Source organism: Notothenia coriiceps, unplaced genomic scaffold (assembly GCF_000735185.1).
Source record: "Notothenia coriiceps isolate Sejong01 unplaced genomic scaffold, NC01 NC01_scaffold00022188, whole genome shotgun sequence".
Classification (NCBI taxonomy): domain Eukaryota; kingdom Metazoa; phylum Chordata; class Actinopteri; order Perciformes; family Nototheniidae; genus Notothenia; species Notothenia coriiceps.
In genome coordinates, this window is record NW_011354889.1 from 9,295 (window position 1) to 34,292 (window position 24,998).

Sequence of the window (24,998 nt, forward strand, 5' to 3'; positions counted from 1 at the left end):
TTGAAACCGTTCCTCCGATGAGCACCCGACTAGGAGTAGAATTCGGTACCGAACATAAACCAGGGAAGACATCGGTTGTTGAGCAACTTTGTCGTTGGAGGACCGTGTGACAGTAGGTAGTGCAGAGTAAGTCCTTCGGGTCCCAGTGTTATTGGTTTGTGACTCGTCCAGTGCGCGTATTCGCGCCTTCCGGCCTCGTCTCGACAAAATACATTTTCGCTTCTTTAATTCGTGCGAGGTTGAAGAATAAAAGAAATAGATTTTACTTCTTTGTAAATTTAAAGTTTCGAAACTAGGGTTGTTCGTGAAAAGTTTGGAACTTTTGTTGAGAATTAAGTTCGTAAAAGTTCCTAATTACTATTGTTATGACAGTCATATGTACTCATTCTTTCACGTCATCGTTACATCGTAATCTTGAATATTTAATCTGACCCTGGATGACAAACAATTCGGTCTTTACGCTTTTCAATTTTAATCGACGACGACGACCCAACGATTTCAACGGAGACGTCGTTGAAAAATCGTCGATCACGCCTCCAGACAGGACGTCTGCCCCCATAGGCATGATGTTATCGATTTATGAAATCTAATTGAGGGGCTCAATCTCTGATGGCAAGTTATTCGTTACACCACGAGGACCATTACCCCTATTTTCCTGTACGACTTTGTCAAATATCACTAGTAGACAGACGGTCGGTACGACACTTGACGCGGAAACACTCACAAGAAACACCGGCTGTTGTTATGCTTCTAGCATTTACACGTAGAAAACCTAAAGCTTTACGAGAGCAGAAGTCAGGGAAACTCAGATCATTTTGACAAAGATTGACATCAGGGCACAGGTCAGAACAAGGGCTACATACAATAGAAGGTCCAGGATGAACATGCACATTACCCGATATCATCAGTAGTAATAAAATCAGAGCACGGCCAAGAGATAGCAGTGAGTCACAATGCCTAGTTTGTTTTGTGCGCACATTGACAGTGGAATGTAACGTAATCATCTTGTGTAGAGACCTCATAATCACACATGATAGTAGTGGCGGTTCGCATTTGTTATGCGCAGGAGGGGGTTGGCAGGCGGCGAATAACGCAAGGAAAAAGCATTACAGTTTGTGATTAGCCATTGTTAGTCCAGTGAAGGTAGGAACTGGGAAGCAGTACTCACCCAGAGGTCAACAGTCCTTGGTTGTCCAAGTCCTTGGTTGTTTATAGCATAAAGAACATCTGATTTAATGTGAGGTATAGGGAAATAATCATTTGAGTATAAGTATGTGTATATAAATATGTAATTTACAACGGCTGTAAGATGCTTGAAAAGCTTGAAAATGCACCTTGAAAAGTGCTTGAATTTGACTTTGGAAAAGGTGTAAGAACCCTGTGTATGTCTTCTCTGTTAATAAACAATGCTTTAAGGTGTAAAAATTGCTTCCACACATATTGCTGTGTTGTGTTAACCAGTCTACTTTCTTGCAGAGGATTGCAGAAGGACATTTTGGCATTTGTGCACAATTTGTTGCATATATCAGCATGCATTTCACTTTCACTGCAGCACGGCTTCAGCGCCCTTCGTCACTTTTTCAACGCTATTGCGGTATATGGAAAATGAATATCATACGGTATAAAGCTCACGGTATTCGGTAGGAAATTGTATACCGCCCAGCACTAGTTGTTAGTGCTGTTTCTGACAGAAGTTTGGGTGGTGCAGCATTGGTTTTCTTTAAGAGTGTCACAAGGAGCTGGGAATGAATGTCTGTGGTTTGTGGTGTAATGGCCATATTTCTATGGTTAAAAAACATTCAGGAGTAACTGATTAACGCAATCATTGAGAAATCAGCTGTGTCTTCATGCCAGTTCAGAAATGAGTTACAACAACCAAACACATTTAAAGGGCTTGCCAATTAAACATTTAAAAAGTACATGAACTTGCTGTTACTGTTGTGGTTGAGCACCAGCTCCGTTAGTCCATTCAAATCTTCCACTTCCTCTAAACTCAACCCCCCCCTGTGACTGTGAGCCCTGCCGGAGGACAGTACAGGGAGGGGGGAATGCTGTGGCCATAACATTTTAGATACTCGTATAGTTGATCATGGCAATGCTGAACTTTAATTTGGAAATAATAAATAAATATTTGGTGAACATTGCTGCAGCTATAATGACATCATTCATTTAGGGCACTGGCTTAAAAGGAGTTCTGTTCAAAGAGCCTCTTTATTACTTTGGAAAAGCTTTATTTGCAGTCATATTAGGTTTTCAGATCTTGTTTCTGACCTGTTCTAGCCCCGTAACCATCAAGACTTTTGTTTCAGTCCATGAAGACTCAATACATGTCATTGCAGCCTGTCATATGTTCTGCAGTTACTCTTTTGGCTTGTTGTCATTAGCAACAGTGTTTGGATGTCCTTCCCTCCTAAATAATGGAAACTGTATGACCTCAATTCTACTTCCCACAATGCACCAGGATCTGAGTCAATATGTCGAAGAAGAGGCTGGGTTGGAAAAAAAGACCTCTGTAGATAGGAGAGGGGAAGATGGTGTGTGTGTGTGTGGGGGGGCGCAGGCAACGTTTCTTTTTAATGCTGGGCTGGCAGCTTGCTGAGTGATATGATCGTTCTCTTTTAGCTTGTTAGCCAAGTTTTTATTATTTTTCAAACTGTAGCTCACTAAGCGTCCAGGAACAAATTCAACAGGAGTTTATGGCAATTATTGGTAATAAGGAGGATAAAATGGTAAAATATCTGCACAGACTATATTAAGCATGTAATGTGATGCTCATGTGCTTCGGGTTATTCACTTGCTTCTCATTGAATCCTCTCAGGTAATAATAAAAAGGAGTAGTTTATTAGGGTCAACCGACGTCTTAACAATACAACTTTAAGCTTAAGTTGTCAAAGTATCTGAACGGTGTTGATTAGACTAAATGCTGTGGTCATTTGAGTCCGTATCATTGCTATTGTATGGTTTTGCAAGGTTTTTCTAATATTTTGTCCATCTCCTTTTTTGTGATAGTAGGGCTGAAATCATTTGTCAAATGAATTGATTCATATATTTGGAACACAAAAATAATTGGGACCTTTTTTGATGATTGAACCTGTTTCTGTTCTGTTATCCTATATCCATAGGATATGTGTTTAATTCATATATTCAACTTATGAAAGACTGTCAAACCAAGCTTACGATTATGTTCTTCCTCCTTCTACTTTTATTTGGAATCTTTCTTTATTTTTGAGCCATGTTTTTGCTTATTTTAAACAGGTAATTTAGTCTTCTCTTATTGACTTTATCTCTCTTTTATTCTCTTTCAGGTATGCAGTGATTTACCTCCGTACATCCAAGTGTGTGGTTCTGCTTCTTGTCCCATTCCTGCCTTGGCTAGTCTTATCCATGGCTGGTCGTGTTTTTAATCGGTAACCATCCAGCGGCAAGCTGGACTCGAAGACGTCACCTCCCCTCACCTGCTCCTTTGCCCCGCCCCCTCAAAAGTCTTCAGGTCAAACAGCGCGGCTCCACGACTCTGGGCTCCGATTGGCAAGTGAAGAGGAGGAGGAAGAGGAGGAGTATGTCATTGAATCAAGTCGACCCGGTACAAGACAGGAGTTCACAGCCACCTACAGAGATGCAGAAACCATTACTGGTAATGTTGCAAGAATACGTTATAACCTTTTGTAGACAAAACTTACTTGAATCCATTTGGCAGTGTTAAATTGCACTAGATGCATTTATATTAGGGGTGGGCGATATTGAAAAATATATTATCACAATATTTTTCAAGCAGTATCACGATAGACGATATATATCACGATATTTGTTCATGTCGGTTATTATGGTTATTTTTCAAGTTACTTAACAGTACAACCACCTACAAGGTAACAGAAACTAAAACAAAAAGGAGTAACAGACCAAAATAGCATTTCAAGCTGGTTTTATTTCTGAAATGAATCCCTGAATGAACAATTCAACATTTTGATATGGCTTCAAGGCACAGTTTCTCAGTATAAAAATGAACTTTCTGAGGTAGCACTAGCAGTGAACATCAATAAACATGAAAAGGAGGGTAAAACATAAGTAAAACATAAAACATCAATGAGGAAAAGTCAGTGCCAAACAATTAAAATGTAAACTTTAGACTTGAAGTGCAATAAAAGACTTTAGCATAACTGAAGGGAAAAACTATATAAATACCTTATTGATAAAATAAAATATAAGCCAACAGAATCAAACAAGACAATAAATAAAGTGCAATACTGTCTGAATCCTGACTAGACAGCTTTAGAGCATGTCTTTCACATCAGTTTATTTTTTTTATTGTTTTTTTTGTTTTTTTATCACGATAGATACGATATCTCTGAAAAAGCATGTCGTGGAGACCTAATATCGTCACGACGATATATATCGTCATATCGCCCACCCCTAATTTATATATAATGCAGCTGTCAAATATGCCCTCCTAGTAAATATCCATCTTGTAGCATGGTCTGAGTCAATGCAATATGGTTGGGTATTAAATAAGTTTTACATGAAATTCAACCTAATTTAAAAACCTCTAAGAATTCAAGTTTACTATGAGTAATTGTCATGGTCAGTTTGTGGTCTATTTTGGATAAAGTGAGACTGAGGCATGTGGAGCTGTGAGAAAGGGTCACTCTCTGCCCCTTTTTCTAATGTCACATCCTGTCAGTTTAGCAGCTCCAGGGGACCTCAGCTCTGTTTACAAGCCAGCATGTGAGAGGAGCTCCCAGTGGAGGGTCTCCATTAGCTCTTTCACTCATCTCCCCTCCTCCGCTTATCTTTCTCTCCGAGCGAGCAGCGAGACACTCATGTCTGTCCTCAGTGATCACAATTTAGCTCTGCCATGGCCCAACTAATTGTGACCAAGTTTCTGACGGACTCTTAACTATTAAAGTGTATTAAAGTCCCTTTTGTAATGCTGTCCTAATCATGCAAAAGCCTATATTGTCCCAAACTCGATTTGAAACAAACCCTGATGACAGGAAAACATTAAAAAAAAATCGTTTGACAGACTACATTAGAATGTAGTACTACAAACACACTAAGAGACAAGTTGTCTTGTGATGAGACTTTAAGGACAACTCCTACGTTTCAGCAGTGCTCAGACTCAATTTAGCAAGACGTTTCCTGGAGAAACTGTAAGGAATGGGGCCCGGGGGAAGGGAAAGGGAGCCTTAATACAACTTGGCCTAAAGCCACATCAACAAGGCCATGAGGGTTGCCATGCATTGTACAGCACCAGACTAATGGGTCGGTGGAACAGTGATTGAGACGCTTGCCGTTTCTTACACACAACAGGAAAATAGTTTCCTTCTAAGGTTTCCTGTAGCACACACCCTCCTACCCCTTACAGTGACCTTAGTTCCTTGTATTATTTGAACACAAAGTGGAAAAATGGCATTTAAAATTCTAGAGCTTCTGTTGTTTCTCCCCTTAAACACTCAGAAATGTGTCTCTTCTGTCTGTACATCTATTTAGTATCACATTTATTTTTCACAAGGTCCTACTGGGCTACAGCCTACAGTGGTTAAGAGCCTGGATGCTCTCTGGAAAGGTCATCAGTCTATCACAGAGCTACATTCACTACAGGCAGTTCAGAGTTGTCAGGTCACCAATTGGAGGACACCAGATTACCCAGATGTCCTGTCTTGTTTCCTTCTAGATGGAGACGCTGAAGTTTAGCACAGCAGTAGTTTTGCAAGAGCTTCTTCATGGGAAGCTAAATGTTGTGTGTAGATGTGTGGAGTCCATGCACTGGAAAGGGCGCGAACAGTTTTTATGGGCTCTGGATTAGTGCATTTATGGCTACTTCCTACTGCATGCTGTTCTCCCATGATTAGGTAAGCAGGTGGAGGACAAAGTATAAGGAACACTGTATTGTTGTGACAAGTACAGTAGCCTTGAAGCTTGTTATGAAGCTTATTACTTCAAGTCTCGTGTAAGATACCTTTTGTAGGAAATGTTTGCGCCTATGTTGCATTATATTGTTAGGCTGTAACTAACAATTATTTATACCATCAATTACCAGCCACATTTATCGTTAGGTCAATACCATGTCAGAAAATAGTGCAAAAAGTCAGTTTCTTAAAATCCAAGGTAATGTCTTTAATTATCTCTTGTTTTACTCCAAACAGATTGTTTGGTTAAAAAAAACCGATGCAAAGGGAATTCTACATATTTGAGGCTTTTAACCTTATTTTCCCAGCATGACAATTTCCTTTAATGATTAATAGATGATCAAAATCATGATAATATTTCTTACAATCTACAAATCCGTTATTAGCTGAACCTGGGAGAAAAATGTAATTGCATCACAGTCTCCGTTTCACTTTTGCCTGTCTTTGGTTCTGATACTGTCAAGATTTCCAGGTTAATGTTGTGTGTCTTTGTTTTAATGTAGTATTCTATGACAATACTCTGATCTCCTAAAGATTTGAATGTAGTAGTGTCATTTATTTTCCCGTGACTTGAACCTGGCATTATCAGTCAGACAGAGACCAGTGTTTCCCCCACCATTGTCTTGGAGGGGCGCTGCGCCCCGCCAACGGAGCCCCGCACCCCCCCTGAAATTCAAGGCGTTTAAAAAAAATTGTAATTCATTTTTTATATATATATATATATATATATACATATATATGTATATGTATATATATATATATATAGCACCAAATTGCAACTAATCTATATCTACTGTCACTTTTCACATTGAACATGTGCTTTTTTTATTAAATAAACTAAACGCTTTCATTTTAAGTTGTGAGTTTAGTGTTTTTGACCCTAAGAAACACTGATGCATTAATCGATAACAATAATCCACAGCTCCTCTCTCTGCTCCCCCCCCCAAGCAGTAAACCATGCTGCTGTCATATCTTCTGTAGTCATTTGTCTTTAACACTATCATCATTTAAGGGCAGTACAGTGGAGCAGGATGGATGAGTGCTGCCATCTGCTGGTATGGATGATTAGAAAAAAATCAACATGTTTCGTTATCACATGTTGTATTTTACGTTTTTACTTCTGTCCCATCATTCTTTGTCAGTCACGTCTGCTGCCTAACAAACTAGTTGAATACTTCCCTGCCAAGAAAGAAAGTTTGTGTGTATGTGTGCGTATCATTTCACTAAGCCTTGAGGATGAATGAACACAAAAAGCTGAATAGAGTAGCTCATTGCTATGGAGCAGTTCCTGGGCGTGGGGTTAATTCTCCATGGTTACCAGCCAGCATTGATGTAAGGAGTTGAGTAACTGTGGAAATTATTATGGGATGCTGGTTAGGAGAGAGAGAGAAAGAGAGAGAGAGGGATAGAGAGAAATCAGGAGCCTACAGGCAGAGAACTGGAAAGAGACTCAAGCAAAGTTACGTAAGTGGTCAAACGGAGAAGAATCCAAATTGCTGGGTCTGCTTCCTGACTCATCAAACCACGGCAGGCGAAACAACTCCATTGTGCTGAGAGCACAGCTTCACACACACACACACACACACACACACACACACACACACACACACACACACACACACACACACACACACACACACACACACACACACACACACACACACACAGTAGAGACGGAGTCAGAAACATGTCTTAATGTTTGACGTGTGTGGAGAAATTAGCGATTGGAGCTTGTTCGTTCATGCTGTTGAGCTTATGATGAGTGCAGTCCTTTTGTAGGATTTAGAATAATCTTTGTGTCTGTTATGACACACTGACAGTATTTCCATGGATACAGGAGTTTCTTTTGTACAAAAAAGGCTGAACCTTCCAATGAATAACTAAGAGCAAGGACAGTGGCTAGCTCCGCACTTCACTGAGCAGGCTGAATGGGGAAATTATTTAGTGTAATGATCGGATTATAACAAATCAAAAATACTTTTCCAGGGGAGTTTGTGATAAAGTCATACAGGAAAACCCCGCCCTGACACCGATTTGACAAAGACGTCTATGCTACAATGCCTGCTCAGTTTCTGTCTTTGTTAACTGGCTCATAAAAGTGGTGTTGTTAGCATGTGACATTTCCTGTGTACATATCCGATACGACCACATGTCCTGTCATGTCCATGCCTCCTTTCGAGCTCTTGAATCGGTCTTATTTGACATAATATGAGCTTGTTACTGCAACAATTGTAAAAAAAAAATCACTTACAAGTTGTCGACCAAAATAATTGCCAGCAAGTTTAAGCACATAATCATAAAGGATTTCTTAACTTCTGCATCAGGATTTGTGCAACTGAAGCATAATTAGTGGTAATTATTATTTTACAAGTGTAGACAAGAAGGACACTCTTACTGGACTCTAAGCTTTATTGGGTTAGTGACATTTAAACACCTTGGTACGGTCCCCCACACGTAGACCTTTTTAGCTGCCAGTAATATTTGACCACGTTGACATACTCTCCTGTATTTCATTCACTTAACCTCTGTGACCAGCGGCAGCTTTCAACTGTCGCCCGGTCTAATTCTGGACAGGGTTGTGCTGCAGCTCTATAAGAACAGTACTGAGGTATTTGTTTGAATGGCTCCAATGGGGGATATTGGGGGAAGTGTTAGTGGATTAAAGTTCATAGTCAGGCCATTATTTTTATCGACTTTTGTCATGATATGTACTAAGGTTGTGTGGAAAGCAGCATGCACGCTCATACAGTGCCGGATTCAAACAATCCAAAATATGTTTTTCATAGATTGAATCCTTTTAAAGAAGACCTTCTCTCAAGGAAACCTTTCAAAATATTTGAACAACAGAATTCTTCACATTAGTCAGAATAATTCTCTGGATTGTCGTTGTCGCTATGCTTTCTGTCCTTTAGCTTCTACTTATTTTGCATCTGGTACCTTGTCTGTATCTATTGTCTGTGTTAATACCCTGCACCAGCGGTGGTGGATGGATCCAAGCACAAGTTAATTAAAGAATAGGTAGTGGTACCCAACATTTCTAAAATACAACCTTTTAGTCATCTACCATTACTTTGCAATAATATGAAATGTATGAACTTGATATACCCAACCTATTTAAACAGGATGTTTTGTAACTAATAATGATAAACTGATTAGTGTGGTTTCCAAGCTTAAAAACAAACTCGCTTATCAGGTGCATTTGATTGCAAAACACACTGGGATCTGTAGGATTACAAAGAGAAAACTGAGTGGGTTTTTGGCAGTTCTTCTGCTGCAGCTCTGCTTGTGTTGTGGATGTGATTACGGCTTTAAATGGGCTGAATCCGTCACATGACCTGTTGATCCCGCAGTTATAAAGAGTTTTCATTCTCTACTTCATTAGTATCTCTCATCAGGTATGAGTCTCTACATATACCTTTTTTTTAAATAGACTGTGGGGCAGCTAGGAAGACAAACAGTTACAGGAGCAGCTTCAAGCCTGCTGCTTAAGTGTTTATACTGGAGCAGCAGACAGACAGTGTGTGTGTGCAGCCCAAAGGAAGAGTCCAGCTGGGCTGTCAGAGAGGAAGAGAGAGGGGGTGGGGGGCAAGCTGCAGGGCGGTCCATGTGGCTATCGTCATTGGCATGTCAGGCATGACAAACCAGTTTGGCTCGGGTCTCTTCTCCTCTTCACTCCTCCCTCTTTTCCTGTCTTTCTGTCTCTTCAACCCAATGCCGTCCTCTAAAACTTTTAGCACCCTCTCTCTCTAGTTCTTCCGGCTTCTCACCCTCCCAACAATCTTTCTCTTTCTCTCCCTCCTCTCCGGGTTACTTCTTGCGACCTTGCCTTCTGTGTTCAGTGGAAAATGTGATTGGGGGGCAGCAACGTTGGTGGTTGTCGGGCTTCAGGCACCATGAGTGAGTACACTGTGCACAGCGTGGGTTTCTGACAGTTTTCAGCTAGTCACGAGTCTGGCTAAGACACGGTGACACAGAGCTTATCTCGCTGCCTCTGTGTTCCCTTTGTTTGTCTGTCTTTGTCTGTCTGGGAATCAGATGTTGTGAAGTTAACGGAGCTGCAGGGATTCGGTTAACATGTTACCTGTTGTACTGTCATGTTAAATAACTTTAAAGCTTATCAGAGAACATACAACTTTAAACTCTACATGATCTGTTTAAGGAAATGTTTGTAAAGGTTTATGATAAATGTATTGTAGAAAGGTCAACTTGGCTCTGTAACTATCTCTTGCCTAACCTACTGTACTGTTATAGTTGACAGGAGGCAGCCATGTTGGACACAAGAGGTATTGGACTTTACATTTGTACTTCAGTTTAGCAACATTTTACCAACATGAATCAAGCCTGTGTGCTTCTACAGTATAACCCTTCTTGTCTTAATCAACCTAGTTTAGATTCTCACTCAGTCCAGTGATACTTTATGTGCAGTGTTGCTACAAGTGTGGGTTAACTGTTAGGAGGCAAGTAAGCAAGTTCTGTTTTACCACAAGCACTATTTGTATGTTTTTATTCATATCTTTAAACCAATTTCTTTGTCTTTTTGGATTATGATAAGTACATTTCTAGTGCTTAGCCCACATAATGCCTTGATCTCTTGATTTTGACACTTGTCTCTTTCTCACTCTGTGTCCTCTGCACAGGTTGACATGTGTGTTTCTGCTCATATTGACAGTAGTCTATTCTTGCACTTGAACTTTCTTTCTCTGGTGGCTGCTAGCTTCTGCTAATGTTGCCATGACCCTGCGTGTTGTGTTCTTTGTGCCAGCAGTCTATATTTACATTTGATTATCGGACTTGAACTTCTTTTGGTCTTTTATTCGCTTTGTTTATTGATCCTCAATATAAATTGAAATGTTTCCAAGGGACAAAACTCAAATAGTTTTCTACAAAATACTACTTTCATACATTTATTTAGCAAAAAACAAGTAAGTTCATAGTTGTACTACTCTCCTGCTAGATGTAAGGTAGTCCTTGCATTGCTAGTGACTGGTGGTCTTTAAAAGGGTTGACTGTCTCAAAGCAGAACACAAGTCAACAACACAGCTGTCGGTTGACTCTGCCCTTTGGAGAGTCCTGGTTAACTTTTGTTGCAATCTTTGCAACTTATTTAGCCACATCGTTTCTATTTAAGAACAGAAATCTAATCTCTAAATGACTGAAAACTAGATTTGTGAAAAGTAGCTCAGAGGTTGCAGTTGGAAAACAATAATTTTTTTACCAAAATACAGCAAACGACACACATTAGATACTTGTCAATATGAAAATACTTGCTTTTCCAAAAAGAAAAGTATACATTTGAATGCTGTATTTACCCAGTAAGTAGGCTCAAACTTGTGTTTATTTTTGTCTAGTCACAGAAAACCATATGTAAAATTAGCCTAATACAATGATAAGGCTCTCTTCTGAGCATCGTGACGCTATAATCGTAACGGCCCACATTATTATAAAACTTAGATTAACAATAACATGTCTTTCCTAATGGCTGGCATTGGTTGCCTTTGCATTTCAGTACTTACTTGTCTGTTGAAAGCTCATTGGCTGTGCTTCCTGAATGATTCCCCAGCTGTTGTGTATGTGTGTGTGTGTCGATGTATGTGTGTTTCCCCTTTTCAGCACAGCCAGTCATTCAGTCTGGATTAGCAAACTGTGAGAGACAGCATTGTTAGAGAGACAGACAGCAGAGAGCTACAGAAATAGAGGGAGACATTATTTGTTACTGTATGTTAAATCTGATTCGATGCTACTTCTCTAAGCTTGTAAATTCAACATTTCTGTAGAAAAAGTAGCTGAAATCTCAATTCTGTGTGAGCAGAGTGCACGTTAACAGAGTCATACATGGATTCCCCTTTAATAGCACACTAGACTGATGTTTCAACAGAAAGGCACATAGCTGAAAGCTTAGGTAAGATGATTTGGTTTTCCACAGCGGTTTCAGTGGGAGGCTGCTATTGACTTTGTTAAGAGAGTTTGTGGACCGGTTTAGCTGCCATGCCAAAGAGCACTTCCTGTGATGGCGGCAGAGCTTTTATTGTTTAACCCCATAGGGAGTTAATAAAAGGAGCAGAAACAGTTTTTCTGATAACTAGACATTTTAAATTGTCTCTGTACTTTTTTAAGAATGCTTGACAACATAGGTCTAAATAATAATGGCTGAGGTGCATAATTGCAGCCAGAATGCAACACATAGCAGTCTATTTTAATTTGCAGCAATGTAACTAAAGGGGAAGGACTAATCCAAGGGAGTCAAATGAATCTGAACCTTGAGTTTTGATTTGTAAGTAATGAATAGTATAGGCCTCACTTTACCACTAGAGGGCAGCCTATACTTTCCGCTGTAATGGTCTGATGAAATGTCTTGTTGAGGGGTATTAAAAATGAGGAGAGTAATTGTCACATTTATATTACCAAGGGTATTTATAACAATAGCATTCTGACTACGATAATTTTTCATTCCTGTATAAGCCAATATTATCAATCATGAAATGTTTTGTCTAAGTCGAGAGAAATACTGTAAATTGTCCGTGTTTCCCTCTTTGCAGATGTGTGTAACAGTACTGATTTGCCAGAGCTCGAGATTATCAGCCTATTGGAGGAACAGCTGCCAGTCTACAAGCTGAGGGCGGACACCGTCTTCGGCTACGAACAAGATGATTGGCTGCACACGCCACTGGTTGAATCAGACTCTGCCCTCGAGCTGACTACTGAACAGATAGAGGAGACCCTTAAATACTTTTGTAAGTTCATCACATACTGTCTGTTTTATTAGAAATGTTACTAACAATATCAGTCCAATCACAAAATCTGTCACATCAGAAAAAGACAACTTTTGTTCATATTTCCTGATATGTTGCTGAATTTGCCACGTTAATACTTAATGTCAGACACTGGTGAACAGATCAGTAGATTTCTAGGTTTAACCTCCTGGACACTGTTATTGGAGAGTGACACTGAGGATTTAACTTTGATAGGAGAGAGATTTGAGCTGTATTCTGACCTTGAGCAAGTAGAAATCAAAGAGCAAGAGATGGCCTGCTGCCCATCAGTGTTAGCGCGACAGCTGACCGGTTGCCACAACAAACACACTTGATGCTTCTCCCCCTCTGCTGGTTGATGTTTTGCTTTCACTTGCACCCAGCCCTGTGTTGTGTATCTGTGCATGTGTCTGCTCTCATCTTATCAGACTAGAGCTACCCACACATGTACGACAAACCAAGGAGACGTAGAGTGTGTTTTCTTTTTTCAACATCAATTATTCACTATTTGACGTCTACTTAAGAAGTGACTCAGGGTAAAATACAGCTCTCATTTTATAACGGCTTTATGAATTAACAGGATCATGTGCACACTGTTACATCACAGAGGTGGTGATTGATTGATTTAAGCATGTAACCTGTGGCATGAGGAAGACAGAGGCAACTGTCTGATAGAGAGCATCTTCATGTTGTGATGACATCACAGTCACGTGTCTCACTGATCAGAAGAGACACGTTGTGTCATTGATAAATGTTACCAGAGCCACCACTGGTGTGGCTGGTGATCAGTACAAACAACAATAATACATCTGTATTCATTATGGAGATTATTTTGTTTGTATTATTGTTCTTCTCTTCTTTATTGTCATCCGGTAGTGACTATATGTATCCCCTTCAGGGTTATTATCATCAACTCATACTGATACTAAAAGGAAAAATAAGCTGCAAAAAAAAATACAAAAACAACCAAATCTTAACAATAAATAAAAAAAATAAAATGAATACAAATCCTATACTAGTGTAACCTTGATAGCATACAGGATTAACACATGATGAACTGTAGTTGAATCTCTTATGTAACCTCACTGTATGTGGAGCAGTGAAAATGTCCTCTCGCTCAATAGCATTAAACAGTTTAATGAGCACGAGTTGCATTTTTATTTTTTCATCATAAAGGCATAGTGTTAAAGCTTACTTTCTCCCAATAAGCATCCTGCCTTTAGCCTTGTAGCTTCTGGTTGTTATCTTTTGTAAGCTTCATCCTATAAGTGTTGCTGTGTGTTGAGCTTATTCCCTCACTCCCCAGCTAAAATTACAAACTCTTGAATGCCCATTGTGTTCATTCATTTTGGGTTGGCCACGTCACCTCTGCCAACACTGCACTGCTTTGCTGCTAACTGCTCTAGATGCTATGCTGCTCAGCGCCAGGCCTTGGCAGTCTGAGCCTGTTACTATAGCAACCTCACAGAAGGACAAAGTAGAGGAGAGGGGGCGATGCTTGCATTACAAATGTGGGGCGGGAGCAGGCTAGTGATACTGCTCCCTTTGATTGGCTGTGGGCATCCTCTAATCCCGCCCACCCCACTGTGTCATGATTCTCATCATCTCTGCTGCAAAACCCGTGACTGCTGCTGCTGCTGCTGCTCTCTCAATCCCTGTGTTTATTGAGTCATTGTTAGAGATGCGGAGTTGCATGTATAGATATAATGCTGTCACTGAGCAAGGGACATTACAAAAGAGACGACAATTGTTGTAGTGACCTCCGATAGAGTGGGCCAGAGGACACACTGCCAGCAGTACAGGGGGATATATTAACAGGAAGCTATTAATGGATGGAGACGTGAGAGGATAGAGGCTGGCACATATGCTGAAGCTCTGGAGTGACTGAGAGAAACCAATGGACGGAAACCAGAGGACACAGACTGGTTCTAAATAAGCGACACATTTGCTGAAACGAACCATGGAAAAAAAGGTTAATAAAGTGACTATGTGTTTTTTCTGCTGACAACTGATGACGCAAGTACTGGTTTTCTGGGATGACACGCCGAAATGGAACGGGAAATATGGAGCATAACACGCTGACACTTTGCTGTTAATGAGTGTCGGCCAGAAATGGAACATATGATGAGAATGGCCAGGCTCTCACTAATAATGACTGTGTGCCAGCTGGGAGCTGCTAAGCATGCTGGGGGAGCAGAACTGGACAGTTGACTGAGTAACAGACACTATCAGTAACTCGGAAGACCCCAGCCACCACTGGTTGTCTCAAAGCATGCTGGGACATTGGAAACAGTGAGGATGAACAGAGGAGGCCAGAGCAGAGGGCAGAGGTTTGTGAGGGGGGACTATTACGAGCTGGACTGGTACTATGACGAGTGTGCTGATGGTAAGACTCTTTTATGCTCTGACGTGTGGTTGTAGAGGAGTTGACTCAGACTACTAACGTTACTGATGTTACTGGCTAGGTAGACATGGTAGGAGGTTGATTTTATACACACTATAGTGGCTTCTGTTAGGAATTGTATGAGATAAAGTGATGTGGAGTTTGATATACTGAGTATCCAGGCCAAATCAACCATATTATCCCGATCTGAATCCAAATATGCTTACTTTTCAAAATGACACTACAATACACTAGAATCACATCATGAATCAACTCATTGCAGTCTGCGATATCAAAACAAGACACAAGCTGTCGAGAAACTACCATGACACAAAAAGTGAGCTGCACAGTCAATAAGATGTAGACCTCAACGTACAGTAGCCTATGTGTAAAGTCTAATTACAGAAAATTAATCAGATCTAGTGTTAGAAAGTACTTCTTGGACTACATAATTTGGGAACTAAAGTTCATTGATATATTGAATGCTTAGATAATGCCATGTCTGTGTCGTAGAGTTGTTTGATAACCACTGGCCAGATTGTATAACATGTCCTCTGCTGACCCACAGTGACGTTAAAGCGAGGAGAGATCGTGACAGGATCAAGCTGGATTAGTTCATATTAAACAAGCTTTGTGATAGGTAGACATTTATCCCAACAACATAATAGAAACAGTGAATTATAAGGTACTTAAACCCGTAAAAGATACAATCCTTTAATTGTCCTCCAGTTAAACCTCTAGTGGAGTCATTAACCTGACTTCTTGCTACTCGCCTTCATTTACATGTAAGAGAACACAGAGAATATGACCTTGTGCACTAACATTCAGGACACAATAAAAGATCTAGGCAGATGTCAGCAGGCAGTGTCTGCTGGATACAGTGGGTGTTGAAACAGGTGTTCTGTGGACGCTGAGTCAGTGATGCTTCTAAAATAGTCGCTCATATGACTAGCTGTAGGTGCAGGAAGTGTGGCTGGAGCAGGGCTCGAGTGGTGACTCCTCTGTGCAGGTAGTGAATCTGTATAGAGGCTTGTTGGTTGTGCTGATATCAGCTGCCTGCTTATCACAGCTGCTGATAAACAGACACCAGCTGACCTGAAGAGATGTATGGGAAGTGGTGGCAAACGCTGTTTATTTTTGAGATGATAGGTAGGCAGTTGATAGATTGTCAAAGTAGCTATGAGAAAGGAAGTGATGCTTATTGGGAGATATTGTGAAATAGCCTCCATATGACATGTAAATGCCATTTGATTAGGATTGATTAATGGCGAAGAAAAAACATATTTTAACCATAATGTCTGTTTTCATCTCATTTTAATGTCTGTATATTTTGTTACACCATGTCTTTCCAATGTGGCATAAGGAAACCTACAAATGTAAGAAAACATAGTTAGTCATAAGCATAACAAATACAAGATTAATAAAAGAAAATTAATACAACTCAAACACTGTAAAAATGCATATTTATTGTAGATTTCTGTTAAGTGATATTCATTTATGTATTCTTCCCAATTTCTTACAAAAGCAGTATTTAGCCTTTTGTGGATAGTGACTAAAGATTGACGCACACACACAGTCAAGACCTGTGGAGGGCTGATGGCACCTGGTCATGTGACGTGTGACTAACAGGTTCAAGCAGTGGTCGGTTTATTACAGGCCTGATGGCGCTGCCTCTGGCTCTTCCTGTTGTCGATCTCTCCTCCCTTGTCTTGTAAGGCAGCTTTGTCATAGTCTATATCTTAATGTGCTATGTAATCCATTTGACTCAATTCAGATATGACCTGCTTTAATTGCTGTCAATTTGGCTAAGCAAAGGTGCAATTTTTGTATTTATAGTTGTATATTTTGATATGTGCTTTAATTTGAAGGTTTGATGTAGTAATGGAGATTATGTTGTTATGTGCACTATGTTATGCATGTGTGTCAGGGATGCTCTGTAGAGATCCTTGCATAACAGTTCAAACGGCTCTGTCAGCACCCCCCACCCCGTGTGAGCTGTGCAGATGAAATGTCCGAAATGTTATTTAGCCATAGCTGCTAACACATGTTTGGTTTCCTGTCTTGTGTGAAATGTTTCCTGCTACACACTGACTATCGATTTTCCAATGAGATCTTTTTGCTGAAATGAGCGAGGGACATGCCGTTTGTTTGATAAATCCACTCGTGTAGCGTAGAGGCAGAAATAGAAAGCAGCTGGTTCGGTGTTATTCTGAGATTTGCATGGGAGCAATGCAGAAGTAGGTTAGCTTATATTTAGCTCAATGATTTGCATTCTGCTCTGAGCCACACTTGTCAATAGCATTCTGCCAAATATTCTTTGGCACTTTGGATGGAGGGCAACCAGGAGGACAGAGAGGGGCTGGGAGGGGGCAACATCTCTAGGGAGCGGGGTGACAGGGTTGAGGGATAATCACAGGAAACAGGAATGGAGCTGGGAAACAAAGCATGGATTTGTGTGCCAGTACTTAATTTGGTTTGAGAAACCACTGCAAATTGCTTGAATAGTGTGTATTCAAGCTTTAAATAAGTAATATATTTTAAATTGGAATTTTCTCCACTACATCACACAAGTTTGCATTTGCTTTTAGAGTCTAGATTCATCACTGGGAGAATGATTGGATTTTCTGTTGCTTTTTACTAGAAATGACCGGCTGTATTCTTGCTACAGTTTTTCTGCCAATAAGACCATTGAGCCATACAATCGTTGTTTTAGCTTGTTGGATTTTCTTGATTTCAACAGGTTTATACATGCAACCGTCTAAATGGTATTTGTGTAAATTCATTGTCCAATTAATGCTACCAAACTACTCTACAGAATAAGTTTGTCAACAGAGACTGAACATAGAAATGTGGTGAAAAGCGAGAGTGCATGAAAGGGAAAACCCAGTGGAGTGTAAATAGTGATTGTGACCAGAAAAGCAATGGGATAGTGTAAACAGTTCTTAGAAGCATTAAGCGCTGTTTGTCTTCGACTCCTTTGTCATGGTCTCCATTGGACCATTGTGAGGAATTACTCAAGCCTGTAGGACAGTGAGCTGGCATCAGATTTCCAAACCAATTACAGTAACTATAACAATTGATCAGTGAGTAATGAGCAGAAAAGTGGGCTGCTTTGATGCTGCTTATATTCAGTTATTATCAGGTATTACTTACTCAAATGGACATGTCACATTTAAATACAGTTTAAATGTTCAGTTATTCCCCAATTGTCTTTTTGCATGTGACATTTAGGTCTTGAATGGTATAGTTTTATATTTTGCTAAAGTAGTTGGTAGTAGTAGTTGGTTGGTCCATGCTTTCAAAGTTTGCTAGATGGGAGACAGGCTTGTAGAGACGGGTTTTGAAGTTTGCTATTGGATCCTTCCTTTTGCTTCCATTTGTATTAATCCCTATTGAAGCCATGGCATGTTCTGGTCAACGTGACCCAGTTCAATCTTTTCTTGCTTTTAAAGTTGTCTTTCTCTGACAGTTTTAGGGCTGTAGTCTTGGAATTGGATTTGTTTGATAACTTAAAAGTCCTTCCCAACATCGAATTTCCTGTACAATTCCAAATTAGGATGGAGTGGATAGGTGAAATCAGCTCTGCATCATAGCCAGTTTGTACAGTACACAGGTCTGCAGTCAATTTATATGGCAGTAGTTGCATAAAGATGTGAGTGTACTACTCACTGTCTCTGAACTTTGCCTTTGTAACAGCATCAGCTGCTACTGATCCCCCTCCAATGTCTCTCCAGTCTTCAGCGCTCATGTTTAATAGCCTACAATTATACCGATTTTTTAAATGTTTGGAATTTCAAGAGAAAACACATGTACAGTTAAATACTCAAACACATCATATTGTCTTTAACCTAAGAGAAGGGCAAAAATAACATAACATTGGTAAATCCCAGAAAAGATTGGTACTAATACATTGAGATATCATTGATATTACCAACATAAACAGGACAGTTGTTCTTCTATCACTTCCTCCTTCACATGATATCCTTATAAATGAGTGTTATTTAGGGTGGATGGAAAATGCTTAAACTGTCCCTTCTAGATGTTTTTCCGATATCATTACTTCCCGGTACATATTAAAATTTGTTTAGGATTTCCCTTAATGAATTAGATCATTTAGAAAACTTCCAGCCCAATTGAAACTATTCAATGAATCTCACCTGATGACACAGGTCGCAGGTAGATGTGTAAACACTTTCACCTATAAAGATTTCACTGTGACTGGCACGCCCTGGAAACAGGTGCACGTCTATTATTGTTCGCTCTGCCCAGTGCCCGATTGTCACCACAGAGGCTGAACAGGACTGTACCAAGTTAGTTTCACTTGAGGGGGGTTTGTTCCCTTAAAGATCCCATGTCTTGGCCATTTCTACTGATCATAATTCCATTGTTGAGGTCTACTAGAATAGATTTACATTGTTCAATGTTCCAAAATCACATTGGTTTCTCATACAGAATCTCTGTATAGTATGTGTATTCACTCTCTGCCCTACAAGCCTTGTTGGAGCTCCTGCCCCCCCCTCCCTATGAGCCCACTGTGCTCTGATTGGTCAGCTCGCCCACTCTGTTCTGATTAGTCAACCACCGTTACAGCTGAACATCAGTGTTTATGTTTTACAATGGCATTTGTTAGCAACCAGAAAAGAACACCAGTAATGAAAAACAGATGAGAATGCTTACATGATGCCGTTTAAAAAATATAATAATAAAGGGTGGTGCCGCCCGTCAGCGAACCGAGCCGGCCTTTCTGCGCGACCGTCACTCAAATGCGGGACGCGAGACAAATAATAAAACCGCTGTGTGTGCAGTCCCGCACTAAGCGGGACACCTGGTCACCCTACACACACACGGCGCTGCCCCTCACACACACACGCTTCAAATCAAGTTGCATAAATACGTTTTTTTTGTAATTACTGAGAAATGTATTATGTTTTCGTCATTATTACAGCAAATATACACTTGCAACTGATAACACTGGCAATGATTTTATATTCATTAGACTATTAAAAAAAAAATCATGCTTCAAAAAAGTGGAGGCTCCAAATAAGTGGGGGTCGTTGCACTACACGTCCAACGACCATTACACCACTGCCTCCAACCAATGCTGTCTCGTATGGCAACCAAGTACCTTTGTGTTCAGGGAAGCAGCGTGCCAAGCGAGAGAGTGTTCAGTTCAGCAGGTGATATCCTACGCTGTGAAAGGGCCCGTTTGGATCCAGAGAGCAGATATGCTCATCTTCTTGAAGATGAATGCACAAAACTGAACTGTGATGGGATTTGTTTTCTTTCATCAGGCAAAAAATATTTTAATGATGCTATTTGTTTTATGCGCAATGCCGAGATCTCATGATCCTTTATGTGTTCTCTGGTCAGTCGAATCTCAGGTTGAATATTGATTATACTGATGCTATTTTCTTTTTCCATTGACAAGATCCCGCCTGATGGTTGTTATAAATGATATTGCAGAATCTGTTTTCTTCATAGATAACGTGTGTTTCATTGTTTACTCAGTACTAAAAGGTCCAAGTCCCACAATTGAATTTAATAATTTGACATGTTAACTACATCATAAAGCGCTTCATGGGAGTAAGTGCGAGATGATTCAATTTTTCCCTTATGCAACATGAAAGTATCACGATATGTATCTGAGTATCGTTCAGTGGTATCGGTATTGTAAAAAAGTCAACGATATGCAACCCTAGTTGACAGGTTGAGCATGGCAGAGATAAATAGTACAGATTACTGTCAAAGCTCTCGTGTTGTGTTTAAACATATTTTCCTATACAGTACATGTCTGTGTGTCCACCCCTCAGTCTGTGGTAAAATGGAATAGCCCATTCACTGACCAGTCACAGAGGAGAAGGGGAGGAGTCAGGTTATCTGGTTGTCTCACAGGGCTACCTCTGGGAACAAACGACACACACACTTTTAGAAAGTCATTCAGCAAACATGATTTGGTACTTGACAGACAGACTTTGGCAGTCAAGTAGAGTGGATATGGTATCCACTATACACACCTACTGTCGTCTTTGGCACACACAGATTAGGTTTTTATTTGTGGACTAAAAACACCCTGAAGTGCACACGGAACAGGTAGGAGCCATGGCGACACACCTGCAGGCTTCGTGGTTTAGAGGATAGTCTCAGGGCCAGAGGGGAGGATGGACTACTCCCAGCAGTCAGAGGAGGACGAGGAATATGTTTGTCTACCTAGTCATGAAAGCACTGAGCTTGAGGATGAAGAAGAAGAAGAAGAGGAAGAGGAGTATGTGTGTCATCCCGGTGAGGAGAGCACAGAGCAGGTGGAAAAGGAGATGGATGAAGAGCAACAGGTTCTGTGTGAAGGTAGTCTTCTTTGAGTTGTGCTTGGCTCTTGCTATGAGGGTCATGAAAATGATTATTGTACTTGTGTAACCCTTCAGAGGGAGTTTTGTCTCCTATGGGTGCTTTCTTAATATTGGTAGTGCAGTCCTTAATGTTGGTGTTGGTCTGATTTGACATGTTCAAATATGGGTTGGGCTGTTTTCTTTCCAGCTGTCACTGCAGTGCCAGCATGCTACATTATAAATCTATTTAATAATGCCAAAGCTTCTTACATTATATTAAAGTCTTTTTTCACTTGTTCGTAATCCCTTTGCAAATTTCACAGTAACAATCCAGACTTGTTACGGACGTTGTAAGAAAGAAAGCTGAGAGACAGGAGCAGATAAAGACACAACATAAATATTAATAATATAGAGATTTGTAAGACTTGTACTAAAGGTTAATGGAGCACTTCTTAGTAACCCGGTGAACTGAAAGTAAAATGACAAACATAAAGTATACATGAGATACAGAGGTTAATCAGGCATCAACATGTTATATATTGGCAATGAAGATGAAGTTCAACACAGGTCCAATAAGGAACAGTACTCAGTGGTATATATTACATTACATTTTAACATGGGCTGTGTTTTGGTCATTGATTAGAATAACAGTGGCTTCTTTCTGTCTGTTGTCCTGGTGTTTGTTTGTTGTCCTTGAACCTGTGTGTTGTCTGTTGCCCTGTAGCAGCATGGGGGCTGACGGAGCTAAACTGCAGACGTCTGGCTCCACCAGGAGTGTGCTCATTGCTCCCTATTGAGATGTAATTACATTTCAACTCAGAACCAAACTTATCTTATGGGGTTGCTTTTAACATTACACTTGTTGTGACATAAATGGTACAATTGACTGAAATTAAACATTTTCCCCTCTTTATCGTTCCTGAAAATAGAACAAAGAGAGGGATAGAAGTGAGTGGCTGTATCTTAAGTTACCTGCTGTGCGTATAAACACCAGGAAAGCATTCGGATCACGTTCCAATATTAAGTTGCATCTCCTTTAAAGTTACATTGGCCTCCTCTAACCTCTTGTCCTCGCCTTTTCCTTTCACCGCCCATTTATGACCACAGTGGAATAATAAAGTAAAATGTTATTAATTAAACCGCTCAGTATTGCAGGAATTTCACAAGTAGCAGTTTGCAGACATGACCTGTCCACCATCATTATAAAGGCTCTCTATATTGGCATACAATCTTAAGTATTTATTATTTTTAGTTGTACCCCCTTATTAATCTAACTTGGATGGCTTTATGATGGAAATAAAAAAATAAACTAGCAGGGTGATGTATAGAAGAGGGCATGCGCTCACACATGCACACAGTATGACAGGTAAACAGGTGCAGCCTGCACCTTTTGCTATCAAGTGTATGATCTCATTATTGGCTAAAGAACAAACATATCTTGTATCAGTGCATTTCTTTGTCCACCTGTGTGTGTGCATGTTCTAATAAGAATGTTTCCTGGTTGTAGTTGCAGTTGCCAATGCCTGCTGGTTCCCTTGGTAACACCATGTGCCTCTAACAGATCACCCAGGAGAGAAGCTTATACATGTGGATGTTTTTATGCTTGTGTGTATGTATTTACTGTGCCTGTATCTTGGATAAATACTCAAACGAAAGAGTTTTTGTACAATTTAGCATATGCAGACATGTTGATGGTGAACAACAGTATTATGCTTACTAAAAAGCAGCATTTTAGCATGCTAATCTTAGCATTAGCAGGTATAAATGCGTTTAGGTTCAGCCTCTCAGACTTAGCTTGACTGCAGACGATTAGTGTAGACTCTTGTTTAAGTAGTACTTCTTAGCACCCTTAAGTATGTTTGAAATGTTTTGAGTTTAGAGGGAAATGGTTCAAATCCTGTCCGTACTATGGGAACAAAAGTATGACGAAAACGCTTAGGTGCCCTTATTTAATAAAAAAAAAAAATGCCTCTGAAGCTGCTAAGTTTCATGCATGCTCATTGGACCTCGTCTGTTTGGAATAGAGAGGCTAATGAAATAATGGATGATAATAATAGAAATAGATTTAACTAAAGCATAGCCGACTGAGGTGTGATGAATAAGGATATGAAAATATGTTGTTTGCATTACCTGACGCTGTTTTGCATTCTTGGAGGCCTATAAGTTAGCTCCACTGTGTAGCCTGACATGACATTGGTCCTTCTAAGCTGAAGTTAATTATTAAATCTGTGAAAACTGAGATAGTTAAAATGTGTGTATCATTATCTCGCTGTGCTTCCCGGTATGACACATCATGTGATGTTGGACAATACACCTCCTCTCCAACTGACAGCGTTAAAAGTGACTAACAAGACAAAAATAAATATCCCAACCCAGTCATTTTATAAACACGGACGTGAGAATGTAACTTCAGAAGTTCAGAACAACCCAATCCAGATGATCTAATAGACCTAAACTAGTGACTCTCCAGAAGAGGATATAGTTGTTCCTCAGAATGCCCCTTCATTGATATTTTGCCACAGAAAGAGAGACATACAGTTTAATGTGATGTATTCCATCAACAACAGCCTGTTTTAAAGTTTGCTTCTGAGGTAAATAATCTCCCCGTCTGGATTGTTAAATGATTAATTTAAAGCCCGAGCTTTGTATCAATGGGAGGAGTTGATAATGACTGTGTGTACCTGAAGTAGCAGAGCAGGGGTGTGGTTCGTCTTCACACTAGGTCACTTATCTTTCCGAATCACTGGGTATGAATAGTGGAGGAAAGGTTTATCATCGTGGGTCTATACTTCTTAGGAACAGCATGGCACAAGGGGAGGCTGTTTTGTTTATCAATCATTTAAACTACAGTATGTTATCTAACATGTAGCAGCATTGCCTGATAGCAGCACCCAGAATCCTATGTTATCTTGAGCTGGGTAATCTGATTCAATCCTCAATTGAGCCTTTGTATCAAACATGGAAGGGTAAATATTGGAAACACAACTGTAACGCATTACAACCATCTATCAACATCTCTAAAACAGTTCAAAGAAAAAACTAATGTTAGGAATTTGATAAGGATATGATTTTTTGAAAGGCTGCTGTGTAAGACTGCATTCGCTTAGAGGTAGATGTACCTTATATTCTACTAAACTGGTGTATATATGTGTAACGACGAGACGCCATTACTAGAGTTATTTATTAAATGGCATTAATTGTATAAGTGTTCACCCCCATCTTGTTATTTCCGGTCGTCTCTGTGTTCCCTCCTGCTGATTACCCAATTGTGTTCACCTGGTGCCCTGTGTTTGCTCCTCCCCCCTCACCTGTGTCTTGTTAGTCTGTGTATTTAAGTGCTGTTTCTTGTTGGGCTGGGAGTGTGTGTGAGATCCTGGTGGCTGCAGGCTGGGCTCGCGTGAACAGCAGCAGGATTGAGGCTGTGTGAACTTTGTTTTAATAAATGCCCACGTCGGGTTATATTTTTGGATGTTCTGCCTCCTTGCTTGGTCGGGCCGCTCAAAGGTCAGTCTCACATTGATAATGAATTGCACCCAACAGAAAAAAAAATCTGATTCACATAATCTTGATTTAGAGAAGATATAAACGTACAAGAATTTATAAAGCAATAAAAAACACCATCAGTTAGAAAAAAGCC

The 24,998-nt window shown here is 40.1% G+C and overlaps 1 protein-coding gene across 5 annotated transcripts in view; it reads left to right on the forward strand.

Annotated features, from left to right (window-relative positions):
• The first annotated feature begins 9,613 nt into the window (after positions 1–9,613).
• Positions 9,614–24,998, forward strand: part of trak1a (trafficking protein, kinesin binding 1a) — a 35,748-nt gene continuing 20,363 nt past the window's right edge. Inside the window, exons 1-2 of one of the 5 annotated variants that reach the window (XM_010780819.1) lie at positions 9,614–9,803; positions 12,443–12,637. In XM_010780819.1, coding sequence (XP_010779121.1) covers positions 9,800–9,803; positions 12,443–12,637 — 199 coding nt within the window. In that variant the 5' untranslated portion in view covers positions 9,614–9,799. Of the gene's footprint in view, positions 9,804–12,442; positions 12,638–14,279; positions 15,042–20,991; positions 21,129–21,151; positions 21,381–22,705; positions 22,728–24,998 lie in introns of those variants that run through there. The other 4 variants (XM_010780821.1, XM_010780824.1, XM_010780820.1 and 1 more) reach the window with 4 other exon arrangements.